At 39.0% G+C, this 14,267-nt stretch overlaps 1 protein-coding gene across 2 annotated transcripts in view; it reads right to left on the bottom strand.

The window, feature by feature from the left end:
* Positions 1–14,267, bottom strand: part of NEK7 (NIMA related kinase 7) — a 69,260-nt gene that overhangs the window by 36,572 nt on the left and 18,421 nt on the right. For both annotated transcript variants that reach the window (XM_080601755.1, XM_080601754.1), the window contains exons 4-5: positions 5,925–5,987; positions 5,255–5,365 (exon numbers count right to left, since the gene is read on the bottom strand). In XM_080601755.1, coding sequence (XP_080457881.1) covers positions 5,255–5,365; positions 5,925–5,987 — 174 coding nt within the window. The remainder of the gene's footprint in view (positions 1–5,254; positions 5,366–5,924; positions 5,988–14,267) is intronic.

Below are 14,267 nucleotides of genomic sequence, written 5' to 3'. Positions count from 1 at the left end.
GCTCCTCAGCCTCTAACGCCTTGAGTGGTCACTTCCCAGTCTACCTTGTCTCACTAACTGCTCACCAGCTAGTCCCAGTTCGCTTGCCTTCCCCCGTCTCAGTCAGATCCTCTCCCTGCTCCAGGAGTGCTTGGCTGCTTGTCCCCATCTACTCTTCGTCTATGTTCTGCTCAGACTGCTCCCTTCTCTCTGTTGTTAGAAAGAATAAATACCCTTTAAGGGACAGGGAAGTTTAAGCTCATCCAAAGCATCTGGAAAAAAGCTGTTTCTGGCAAAACAATTTCATTTCAGTCACCTGTGCTATAGATTGAAGCATTCATAGTCGCTCAGGTGGTACACAGCGCTGCCAGCACTAGGAGATGCAAGAGGTTTGTGCAGCTCTGCATGTATGGAAATTCACCACTTTGTCTGCTGTGCTCCTGCAATTCCTGTTGGGCAATACGAACTCTTCTCTTTGAAGAATTTCACTTCGTGTGAGTTTTCATGGCCATCACTCTAAGAGAAATCCACTTTCCAAGTTTTATGTCTGCTTTAATACATAAGGGCTACAGTTTTTCAGAAGAAACGCTTACTAGATTTTAAAACAAACAAATAAATAAAAACCACACCTTGGCAGAATAATGCACTTTTCCTTCGCCTTCTACTAAATCATACATCTTTTGGAAACACACTCTGAAGAGGTCAGCTAGCATAGAACTTTTTTAGTATGAAGTTGTTATATTTTGACAACCTGAAAACACATTCCCACACAGCTGAACCTTTGGCAGCCCCAACAGTGAGCAGAGCTCCTGTCCTGCTCCAGCCGGGGTGCGCGCACAGCAGAACACAGCATCTGCAACACTGCCAGCCAAACTGCATCGGAAACACCACTTCTGTCCCGCCAGCCTGCCAAACACAAAGGCCCAGAATCTCATACAACTGTTAAAACCGTAAATCAGTACCAAGGCAGCCGAACAATACAGCCAGTTTTGTCTGAGCCAGCTGAGGGTTTCCCTCCCCACGCACTGGGTGATGCCCTGGGAGAGGCAAACACCTGACCTGGTGCATTCTGACACCGCACCTCTTCCCCACACAAGTGGTGCCCGAGCCTCACTCTCCCCCAGATCCTCCCATTACCACGACAAAGAGAAGTATCACTCTTCCAATTAAACAAAGTCAACTTAGAGCCAACGTGTGCTCTGAAATGTACCAAAAAGCCTGCAGTACACCTTCAGCACTGCAAATGAGTTCCAAAAAAGCTCACTGCTAGTATCTTTTGGCATCCGAAGAGGAGGGAGGGTTTGCATCCCAGGCCACATGGAGAAGAGAGCTGCCTGACGCTATTTCACCCAGGGAAGCCCAAAATATCCATCAGAGATGAAACATCAGAATGATAATCAATGAGACTTAAAACCTGCCTAAGCAGAGGCCCAGCTACTGCAACGCCACAACTAGCGATCCAGATACGCACCAGTTGATTGCAAGGAAATAGCTATCACTGTTTAAATTGTCCGATTAAAATACATAAATATGCAAACATCCATATATATAAACTTACCCCACAAGCACAACTATATAGATAGATAGATAGATAAGGACAATGAATACACTGTTCCCAACTACAAAAAAAAAAAAGAGAAATCAGCATGAAGTTCATATCGTTTACAAATTTTTCGTGTTCTAAAATATTTGCCTATTTAACTTAGATAATTGTAGTGTTTTATTTTTAAACTTAACCCTGAAAAAATACACATTAAAGCATTCTCTGAATAGTGTTTAAAGTGCCTATGTGACATTTTGTGGAATTCGATTTTTTTTTTCCCCATTTCTTGAGAAAGCTGCTAGCTAACATATTTTCAACTTTTTAGATGAAAGCTTTCAAGCTCACTCCCAAAACGTGATTTAGTTCCTTAAGATCTGGATGACTTATTCAGTTTAAAGTTTGCATTTTTTTTTGGTGTAGAAAGATTATTTGCCAGAAAAACTAAAAATATCTATAAAAAGGAAATAGACCTAGAAGCTTTTTGCTGATCATATTTAAAACAAGCATTGCAGTGTATTCAAAACATCCCTTCTTACACCTAGTAACTTGAATTTTAAATAAAGCATCCTAATTATTCTGCAAGACTTGAAATTATATTATTTCAGCACCTTTAGCACAAGCTTGTTTTTTTTTTTTACTGAATCATTCTAATGCATTTTCTTGGCTAATGCAATTAGCAGATTCTTATTTGTTTATGGCATTTTCTTTATCCAATATATATCAATTGTTGCTTAAAAATAAAAAAAAATCCTGTCCAAGTCAGCAGTTTTGCTCCCACAGAACACTGTTCAACCTGTCCCTGTGGTGGAAGAGAACCGTGATTAATAGGAAAGGAGATCAAGCCCCAACCCTGCTTAACAACACATTTCTGCGTTGCAAGGAGGTGGTGTGACAAGGTAACCCGAGGGCTCCATCAACTACCTGTAACCTCAGGAGCTGGATTACCCTAAGACCACCACACAGTGGAGACCACAGACACTGACAACCATAAGCTACTGGAAACAGGTACAACAGTTATTTATTTGTCATCTTTTCATTGCAATACTATCCAGCAATCTAAGTTACAGATACAGAAAAATTTAGACTTTTCTTTCCTTCTTTCCCCATCTCTACACAGTGCTTACACAGTACCCAGCTATATGTTCCAGTGCCAAACCAAGTTTATAATCAAATGAGTATCTCCCAGACACTAGTAATTTTCTTCTTCTGTGTTACTAACGTGACATGTTCAAGAATTTGGCCGTTAAAAACCAAGGCTGTACAGAAACATATTTCTGTGAGAGACGAAACATCCGGGGGGGCAGGGATAAAGTGAGATTCTTATTCAATCACCGGATTAAATTGGGGCAGGGGGGCACAGGGAGAGAAGAGAGAGCACGCATGAGATGCTTCTGATTTCATTATGAGATTCGTAAATGCCAATGCACAACTTTTTTCTTTTTTTTTTCCTCCATACAGCAAATTCTATGAATTCTATTAGAATCCATTATTGGTCCTCAGTATGAATACATCAAGTGATTTTCCTCAGTTGTCTACTCAGCGGGGACAAAGAGAGTATTATTCACAGGTAACAAGAGGGACAGTAGAAAAGCTGGACAGCGACGATGTGGTTCATTAAGGGAAGAACTAAAGAATTCATTAAGGTGCACTGTGAGGCACAGCAGCTTTGCAAGTATTCTCCGATGTGCCAATAATGTCATAACAAATACCCAAGTAAACCAGTTAAGCAGTTTTCCTTGACATTCACGGTGGTTTCACTGTCATTCAAACTGTGGTCATTTACAATTTCAAAAACATGTTCCAACCTTGTTTCTACAAATCACACAGCAGCCAGATACCCAACCACTCTTCTGGGGGTGGCACTACGTCCTCCAACAAACTTAAAGCAGCAGACTAGTAAGAATACTGGAAACCAAAGCATGGCTTGATTTTTTAATTATTTTTTTATTTTTTTTTACTAACACAACACAGTTACTGACCTTTGTAATGTGACAGGCAGATATTTTGCTAGGAAGTTTCCACCCCGATACATATTATTTATTTTTCAGGCATTTTTTAAACTATTTTGTTCAAAAGACACTGCAACCAATGCATCCACACTTATGCTGATATCATCCAAATAGTCTACCAAATCATTTCCTCCACAAGCAGCATGAAGACTGAGTGCATTGTGACACCTCATACATATTTAATAATAGCCTGATAGGCTGTCATTAACATCAAACAGCAATCTAAGTTTGCTACATTAAACATGATCCCTGTGTTAAGAGGAGAATCACAAACTGCCTCCAAGATCGAGCCTGAAAGAAATACCCACCGACTTGGACAAGGTGTAATGAGGCCAACTGCACTGAAGGAGCCATTATTCACACACTGGATTTAAAAAAAAAAAAAAATGGGGGGGGGGGGGAGAAGGAAGGCAGAAAAAGCTTCAATGGGTCATAAGACCAGACATGCCATAAGGCAATCTGTCACAGAGTACTCATATTAATAACTGTTGTGTCAAAACTGAACATTCCAAAGAAAAGACAAACCTTCCTTTATGTTTTACGAAATGTAAGCCCACAGAATTAATAATTCATGAGATGAAGAAAAATATCAGATTTTGATGTAAATATTAACAGAACCCTGTGAACCAGTTTAGAACCCAATTTTGACTGTCCTACCTTACAATTATCAATCTAGAAGGGAACATTCTCCAAAAAGCTCAAAGGAAAAAAAAAAAAAAACCCACGAACTATGAAAGTCATTAATGAAGAAATTAACATTCTCTATTCATGTTGGTCCTAAACAAAACAGCACAACTCTGTTCTGTGCCTGGCAGTTGCTGAGAGAATGCTAACCGACTGGCGGTATTTGTTCCCTGAGTTACACTATGTTGACAACAATAAAGTTGGTGCACACACAAGAAAGTACACCAAAGGGAAATAATAAAACCAAGACCCAGGGGAAAAAGGGTAGGGAAACAGGGGAGGTGGTTGTCAGATGACAAACAAAGATTAAAAAAAAAGCTGGTTAAAAGTTAATGCAAGTTTCAGCATATGAAGTTCATACAACAGCTTCTAGATAATTTTTTTTCTGATGAGCTAAAGAACTGGCATTTAAGAAGTACAAAAAAATCACTTAACCTATAGCACACAATCACTTACCAACAAGTTCACCGTACATGATTTCAACCAAATTACAAAATGCATTTTCAAAATATGTTAGTCTCAAGACAACATATTTAACTAGGCCTACAAAACCATGCAGTTGTTTCCATTTCAATCATTATTTTGTTTGCTAAAGTGATTAGCAGTTAGAGCTCAAGATACAGAGGAAATCACTTCTGCCTTGTGACACCAGCCCCCTCTGCTTTCAAGACTAGCATAAAGTATAGAATGTTCTAACACGAAACACAGTTGTGCCAAAATCAGGAAAGCCATCAAAAAGCACTGTTCTAAATGGTGATGACAGTGCTTTTCATTAGCTTTTTTTTCCTCCCCACAGAAAATAATATAATTAAGTCTAGTTATGTCCTCACCTGCACTTACATTGTAGATAACAGTGTAAAAAATACTTCTGTTAAGCATCAACATTGGGCATACATAAAAAAGTCAGTACAAATACTCAATTTTTCTCCAGTTTTTGCCATTTTAACTGCATTCAACTCAGTGGTGAGCAAGCAGAATGAAGTCAAAGAAGTTCAACACTGAAACCTTTTAGCAATAATTTTTAAAAGTTAATTCCTACCTTTATCATTCTAGAAAGATCTCCAGCATCAGCTAATTCCAAGACTATGTTCAGTTCATTGTCCTCAATGAATGACGCATAGTATTTAATTACATTTGGATGATTCAGTTGCTAAGAAAAGATTTACAATGCATGTTTTAGTGTAGTGTCTTATATTTTATGAATGAAACATTTTTATTTAGGCAAATAACACACCTAAAATATATTATAGTATGATACAAACAGTACATGCTTTTATGAAAAGCATTTACAGAGGAACATTTTGCAATAACATGCAAGCCTGCAAGAACATGGTGGAGTTTTAGGATCAAGACGATGATTCATGTCAGTACTTTAAAGGATCTTTTCTTTCAGTGCATCTGTGCAATAATATGATAAAACTTGTTGAAACAGCTGAGCCAATTTTTAAAATAAGTATTTTATTGCACACAAGACACTTAACTACAATATCATATTTTTAGTAGAAACTTCTACTTGAAAAGTTATGCATTTTTCGATAGGATTTAATTCTCTATTTTAACTTTTAAAGTGATTATAGATTATAGATTCCTTAAGTGAGGCTTATAAAAGCTCTACACAGCTACTGGTGGACACTTCAGGTATATCTATGAAAAAAATAACGTACTTTGATAATGGCTGCATTTTTATTCTTCAAGATAAATATTATTACCTTTAGAAGATCTATTTCTTTGATGCAGTCAGCACGGGCTTTGGCATCCATTAAATCAAATATCTACACACAAGAGATAAGACAATTAAGTGATTAAAAAAAGCAAATTGAGTCATCGTTATTATCACATAACATCTATCGAGCAGTTCAAGTTTCACAGAAGCAAAATATAATACAGTAATATGAAATACTCCTAATATCTTAGTGTAATTGTAAACACTGCAACCCCCACATACTGATTTTGGTGCTATATCAGTACTTTTAGCCCTTTCACAGGAAACAACTACATTGGAAGTACAGGTTCTCCACGAGCTCAGCTGCCACTTCTGCATATCTATTCAAATACACGGCAATAATTCAGCACTTCTCCTTCAAGATGGTTCTAGTCCAAGTGTCAGCTATTTCTCCCACACCTACCACACCATTATCAGAGACGGATTCTTTCTAGGACTGAGCATGCCTGCCTTTCTTAATCTCTTGTTACAGTCCTCCTTTTGTTTTAAATAACACATGCACTTTTGCTCCCGCAGGATCAAAACTTCACTGTCACCTCTGATTCTTTCTCTCCCATTTCCTTCCCTTCAGCAAGGGAAGAAGCGATTTGGGTTCTGTAATTTGTTTACTAGAGCATTTTTTTCACCTGTCACCTTGACTTTTATAGCTTTTTACAGTTAAGCACCTTTGCTTGTCATTTTTTCCACCTCCCATCTGCTCCAAATTATTCTGCAATGTATCTTAGCTTTGCCTCTTCCACGGTTAACCACATTACCCTCCACTAATTTCTGTTTGCACCAATTTTTTCCTGTCATTAAGAGTCCTTACCCTCATTCTACCCACATTTATATTTGACCTAAATTCTTTCAATTTTCACTGTTTTTACCACCTTGGATTCCCTTTCCACTTCACTTTCTCAGATTTGCATCTCTCCATATACCGCCACCAAGTGATAAATCCCCCTTAGAAGCGACCAAGTTGTTGCTTTTCCAGTGAATCCTTCCTCTCCCATTCCACATTACTTTCTGAATCCAAGGAAGTGGATTCGGAGAGGCCTGCCTACCAGATGTGGAGCTACACAGAAGAATAACAGAGATGCACCACGAGTTTCTGTAATGTTATGAGATAACTCTCTCCAGTTACATCTTTTCAATGCACACCTTTTCTTTCTAGGTAGTCTCCAGGAAGAGATGTCACTTGCTGTGAAGATCACTGTTACCTGGTTGCAACAGCTAAACAAAAACCTCAAACATCTGAAAACTTACATACCCTATCATGCCACCAAGCCCAGACACACAAAAAAGCAGCTCCAGACCTCTGTGCAGGCCTTTGGTACTCAGAGTAGACCTCTTAAAACCGGCTGCATAACCACCCACCTGAATCACACGTACTTGCACTCTCCCCAAAACAGTTCAAACCCAGTCCACCCAGACAGGATCCGGCACACCTCACCTCCACGTGCAGCACTATCCACACAGGCTGTGGTGGCTCCACGCCGACGGGCAGCTAAACCCCACCACAACGCTCTCGGCTAACAAGGGGCAGCTTCTGGAGTCTTCTCACAGACGCCTGGGGCTTCCCTGTTACCGAAACCTTGCCACATAAACCCAATACCCAAGTACATCATTCCTTTAATCAACTGAAAGACCAAGTCTAGGGATTTCAGTAGCGGATCGCAGCCCTCCGAGAGCTCACATGCTGTTGTCTAGCCGCTGCTCCCCCTCAGAAAGCCCATCTCCTGCCTGCAGATCTGACATAGAAAAACCAGACCGCAGCGGATGCAAGATTCGCTTTCTCAAAAAGACAGCTAAGTCAAGAACTGAAATGCCAAGCCTGGAGACGGGGAAAAAGAAGAAACAGGAGAGAAGGAATGAAAGAAGAAAACAAAACTACTCTACCAAGAAAGGGAATAAAACATCTCACAACTACTTGTATATTAATGCCAGGATGATGGGAAATAAACAGACTGAGCTACAAGTAATTATTCAAGGAGGAGACTGAGGGGGATATAACAGAAACACAGCAGGGTAAGTAACAAGAAAGGAATGCTAACACTAAGAAATAAAGCAATTTCAGATGTAAGAGAAGAAAAGCGTTAGTACTATATATGAAATTATAGGTACAAGTATTAAACGGCAAATAGCATTGATAGAAAAGACAAGAGTTTATTTATTAAGGTTGGGAAAACACATTTAGTTAAGGAGATGAAACAGCCTGCATCTGCTATAGATTTCAAATCTGAATGAAAAAGCATTGCTCTTTAATCGTCTTGACAATAGACTAAAAGTCCTACCACCTGCTACTGTCATGAAGGGCTGAAATATTTTTTTCTAGGAAATACTTAGGAAACTTCAAAATATTAGAGGCAGCACATTAACAGTGAAAGTACTTGGAAGGCATGAGATCATAAATGCCTTTGCCAGTAAACTACGAGACCAGCAAAAGGAAAACTTTACACCCACCTCTCCCAAAAACAATCAACGAAAGTGTGCACTGAGTAGCAGGGGGATAAAGTACGGGACCATGGCAAAGTTGTGCATGTCTGCTAAGCCCTAGATAATGAGTTAAGAACATTTCTTATACATGATACCGAGATCCAGGTGCAGATATGGAGAACTCCCAACATACTGGGGAGCCTAATCAAAGCTACAAACAGATTTTTAAACTGAAAATCATACACAAATTACCTGGTCATGCAGCGTAGAGAAATTATTCAAAACACAGTTTCAAGATTTAAAAACAAAAGACCTGCAATGTGGCAGGGGAAAAGAGAGAGCAGTTTGGACCTGCTAAAGACTGTTTCAGTTTCAATTCCTCACTCAATCCCTTACCTGGTATTTCTGCTAGCTTTACCATGGGCAAGTTCCATAAACACTTCCCAGGTCGTTGTAGATTACCGCTAAGCGACCAAGCACTTTAATTCTCTACTGAGTTTCCACTGGAAACGCACATTTTGATTCTTTGTTCTTGAGCACAGAATACTTTGACCTAAGCCAAACCCTTGCAGGCGGTTAATCGACATTACATATATAACAACTTCAGCAGAGGCTGCCACAGCACGTGGCAGATGAGGACTGCTTCCAAGTTCTGGACCTTCCTCAGATGTGAAGAGGTAGAAATTAAATCTATTATCCTGCATTTAGAATAATTCTCACTTCTCTGTCATAAGCGACGGGTATTTGTAAAGGAATAGAACAACACAGGCAGGCAACAGACTGCCCATGTAACCTATCAATCACCACCTATACAAAAATTCAAGACACCTGCTTACTAACAGACTTATTAACTTACCTATACAAGCAGTATTTCCCAACACACCTAAACAAGCAAACATTCTGAGCATTTTTTTTAATTATTTTTTTTTTAAATAAGCTACCCCTCTAGTAAGGATGTAAATCATTACCCCTCATAGAGGTGTAACAGACCAAAGAAAAGCCCTATGCACGGGACTGGGAAAGATCTGGGATCAAGGAAGAAAAAGACAAAATTTTGTCCAGGTATTCTGGCTGGCATTCCCAGTATTTCTGATTTGTTATTAAGCCATCACAGAGCATAGACTAGGCCAAGCAGCTGATCTCAGGAAAGGTCAGACTTAAGTTTTATTAACATGACTCCCCTACAGTTTTGCTACACTTCATACAGCTGAGTGGCAAATTTGTCTCAGCTTCATCTAAACTTAGTATTTAAAACGTGAATAAAATAACATGGTTCAAGAAAAACTGAGTCTTATGAGGTCCTTACAAACACAAAGACAGACAATCTGAACATTTACAGTCCTGGCCCAGATCTAACCTCAACAGACTGTAAAGGCCTCTTCCTAAAAATCCAGAATTCCAGTTTCTCAGACATTAACCTCCTCAACAAAATTATAAAAACACATCATCCAATCCATGGCATCTGAGGAATCTCTGCCCTGTCGTACCAAACAGCTGGCAGTGACTCTCCTTCCGATCAGATTATCCTTGCAGTCTGCCAAGCTGCTCCACTTGGATCCCAGGCACAAACCTATGTCAGCCCCCAGGGAGACTAGTGCGAACAGAACCCAAACCCTCTGCACTTCACCACCACAAGATGATTCAGCACTGAAGAACGACACACACGAAAAAACAGAAGCCACAGTGAAAGAGTTCAAAAGCTTAACAACATCCTTTCAAGTGCATGTCAAAACGAACACACGGCAGCTGGTAGCGGAGGAGGAAGGAGCTGCCACCCCCAGCATCCTCCTCCCAGCAAGGAGCTCGGGGCGCTGGGGACACCTCGGACCAGCCAGGAGGGTGAGCCTGAATGGGGTCATGGGGAGGGAGAGGTTTGTGCACATCAACTGCTGGGAACTAGCAGCAATTAGACTACAAGTATTAGCATCACTGTAACTGGCTAATAATGGAAAGCCTGCATTTTGGTTATAGCCTTTTTGGACATCAGCTGTACTAACAATAAATTCTAACTCTTGACTCCACTTACAAGGTCAGGATCACGGGGTAATTCAGGTTGTAGCTGTGTTTTTTTAGTCCATACAAATTGCTTGGAGTATAATGCAATCTTATTTAAAATTTTAATTATTCTTCCCTAGTTTCTGTTTTCAAGGACTATGGTAAGATTAACATTTCTACAAAGTAATTATGTTTGCTGTGAAAAACCTATTAATATGCAAAAAATATATTTAATATTTTTATGATGCATCCGTTTTCACAAAGTGTAATCAAAAGCTTCATTTTGAGAAGTGCCATGCCCTATTTAGCAATTAATTCCTGAAAACAATTAGGCAAAAACAGCTCAAGAGATGTAAGAGGACCTTTTAAAGCTCTTACTGAAACTGTATTCTTTTGGCATTCTAGAAATATCAGTTTTAAGTACTGTCAGGAGATAGCAGTACTTTTAGAACTATTTCTAAGCTATTTTAAGATACAGAACACAAACTGTTCCCTACACAGATGTGTAAACTAAACAAAAAGGTTGCAACACATGAAATCAAATTCCTGAGAAAACTTCTTACACAGATGCTCACACACTACTCCTGCTCCTTGAAAGCTCTGCGCAGAGCAAGAAGGCTGAAAAACATTTAACCACCAGATGGAAAACATCAAGCCTTAGCTCCTAAGTGCAGACGGTATTTGCGCAATTACCAGCAACTGATTTAACTTAGCTTCTGAAGTAAAACGAATGAATGTGTCAGTGTTCCTTCACACGGTACCGCTTTCAAAACATGCCAAGGTGGGAGCCTACTTCATTCCTCTTGCTCTAAAGAGGAACGCTTACTCCTCCAGCACTTTTCCAAGACTTCCTCTTCAGTAGTAAGAATAGAAATCTTTTAACCTTACCATTTAAATGTCAATTTAATCTAGTTCTGCTTAAAAAATCTGTGTAAAAGAAAGATGCCTTAACAAAAGTTCTTCTAAAGCAAAACACAAACATGCCTGCCGCAACATAAGTCTACAGACAAATAAGCAAAATAAAGACTTGAATGCACACAAATATTGAGATACTGAACAGCAACAATGAGCATTAGAGCATTTTGCCACCACTGCACTGCTGTGCTAAGACAATAGTGCTTCATAAAGTGTAAAATTACAAGTGCTTCCCTAAGATTAATTATCTCTAATTCAAGGCTGAAGTAGCAATCCACTGACAATGCACAATGAATAATGAATGTAAGTGGAAGATTAAAGGATTCATTTTTTGAATCGCAAACATAGGGGTCTCTGATACTGGAGTGAAAGGGAAGGGAAGGTGGAACAATGTGAAGCAGAAACGTTCAACACAATCTGCAGTTGTATTGAAATGTGCAGCTTCACATAATAGTTTGAGTAGCCAAGGTTTATTTTAAAAATACCATATCAAACAAACAATATCCAGTCAGTGACAGTAAGACTATATTTACAAGTCTTGTGTTATATTCTTAAAATACACCATTTTAAGCCACTCATATCTAAGTTCATACCAGTTCCACATCTCCACCTAACACAAAACCAACCGTCAGTTCACAGACTTTCCTGCATTGTAATGCGTTGACTGATTATCAAATGAAGGGCAGAGACTTGGTGCAACAGGGGGGACTCACAAAGCTTTTCAGTCCTTCCTTTAGGTCTGAAATAGAGGGAGCATCTTGCCAAGCCTAATATCATTGAAGAACTGTTGTTCAAGAAGTTGGTCCAATCTAAGAACTTTGAAAAAAAGGTGATCTGTACCTGTGGATGTTAAACAGTCAAACAGTGGGGAGAATGATAGTAGAAGTGGTAATTGTTTTATAAATATAACCAATCAAGAAAGACAAGTAGCTTGCATTTCCGTGGAACAAAGACTGGTCAGAGAGGTAGGATTTTATTACATGCCATAAAATGCATCTCCTCTCTGATGCCCCTGTTTTTGCTATCCTGTAGCATTTTGAAATTTAATTACCAGTCTTGGTTCTGGAAGTATCTTGTAGGCTTCTGGAAAGAATAAGGACCAAGAGATCAGAGATAAAGCAATTGTAACCATTTACAAAAGATGTTCAGTGGTTTTGTCCTTTACGAACAGTTTGTGAGGATTTCTTCCCCTTTCCAAGCAACCACTAGAGTGGCATGACACCCAGAATGACATGTAGTAGTACCTAAGGGTATTGATGGTTCTCTTGCAAGGATTATTTACAATGGTAGTGGTAGAGATGCACTGCTTCTTCCTCAGGCTATTCCATGTATTTTGGACTTCACACTTGTTAAGAAACTTATCTAGAAGCTCTTCAAATTTAGACTGCTACATTAGTAGCTTATCTGCAGTTGATCTTTCCTGATGTTTCTTTGACTCAAAGTGTCACCCAGACATTAGTGAAAGTGAAGAATAAAGATTTGTTTTATAGTTCTGGTTTTATTTAGGTAGTATTACAACAGCAGCTCAAAAACATGGTTCCATGAAACAAAAGAGAACCTAATTATTATAAATACCACTTCCCTAACTCCAAGAAGGCTAACCATACACAGGAAGATGAAACGTGAAGGGTAGAACTAGAAGGAATCAACCAACAATTAATCTTACGTATTCTGGTTAAATTGCTAGAAAGAAATTGCAAATTAAGTAGTTTTCACCCTGATACATATCTGACTGTAAACCAAATCAAGAATTCTACTTCTTCATGTCATCCGGACTCAGCAACAACTACAGATTCAGAAAGAGCGGTTTCTGTCACCATCTGCTTGTCCTCCCTCCCACAGCATCTTACTGCCACTTGCTTCTGCTCACGTTGAGTTCCACAAACATACATTTTGTACACATTAATATAACATTTATCAATATTGCACATATTTCAGCCAAGTAAAATTTTAATAGCAGAAAATAAACATTCTTGTCAGAAAGCTTCACTAAAAATAAAAAAAATAAAAATCAAAGCTGGCAATCCTTTTGGAACAAATAAAGGCCTGAGATCCAGTAACACTAAGAGAGGATAACTGAAGAATAATAGTCACATCAGACCTTGGAGCCAAAGACAAGCAGAGGGTACCACTGGTCAAATAGACAGGAAGGGATTAGCTACAGATTCAACCCAGCCAGGAAAATGAAGCTTTTTTTGGTGGGGGAAGGAAGAGGGAGATAAGACTTGCAAAATCAGAAAGGAAGACATGTAGTTGTTAAGATGTGAGGTGAAAAAGGGAAGATAATAGGAAAAGAGAAATAAGTCCAGATCTCAGTGTGTTGGTTTTCTTTTTTTTTGTTTTGTTTTTCTCCCACTTTTTGTTGGTGGCGCTTGTTTTTTGTTTTTGTTTTAAAACATGAGGTACAGGATTTGGAGACAATATCTTGGTAGAGAAACATGGAAAGTAAGCAAATCCAGATAGTATTTCATGATACAGTTAGGAAGTATCTTTTTTTTTTCCCCCCCCCTATAGGTTACCCAAGTCTTACTTTCTATTCAAATAGTATTCTACATAGACTCAGCCTTCACATGGAAGGCTGTTTTACAGATCACAGAACACCGTCCCTCCTGATGTGCACTAGTCAGTAACATTCACAGGGAAAAACAGCAGCATATGTTGGCTACTTTAAGGCAATCAGAACACTACCAGGATAAAGCCATTTGGAAGAGACACAAATCTTTACCCTTATTTCCTACTAAACACCAGATATGTCCCTAGATATTACACGGTTGAACTAGCTTTTCTGCTATAGAAATTTTCACCTGCAAATGGAGAGCATGATGCCTTCTCCATAGATGAAAAATCTTTTGTCAAATTGAGAAATCTAACATGAAAATTCAGCTTTACATACTGACTTCTGAAATACTCTTAAGAGTACGCATGCTATGATGCCTCTGTAATCTTTACACAAACACTGTTATAAAAATTTCGTAGCTAACAGCAAAAGGCCGGACTTTATGAC

This window comes from Anser brachyrhynchus (assembly GCF_964034855.1).
Source record: "Anser brachyrhynchus genome assembly, chromosome: 8".
Lineage (NCBI taxonomy): Eukaryota > Metazoa > Chordata > Aves > Anseriformes > Anatidae > Anser > Anser brachyrhynchus.
Note: the sequence above shows the minus strand (reverse complement) of the source record. Positions and strands in the feature narration are given on the sequence as shown.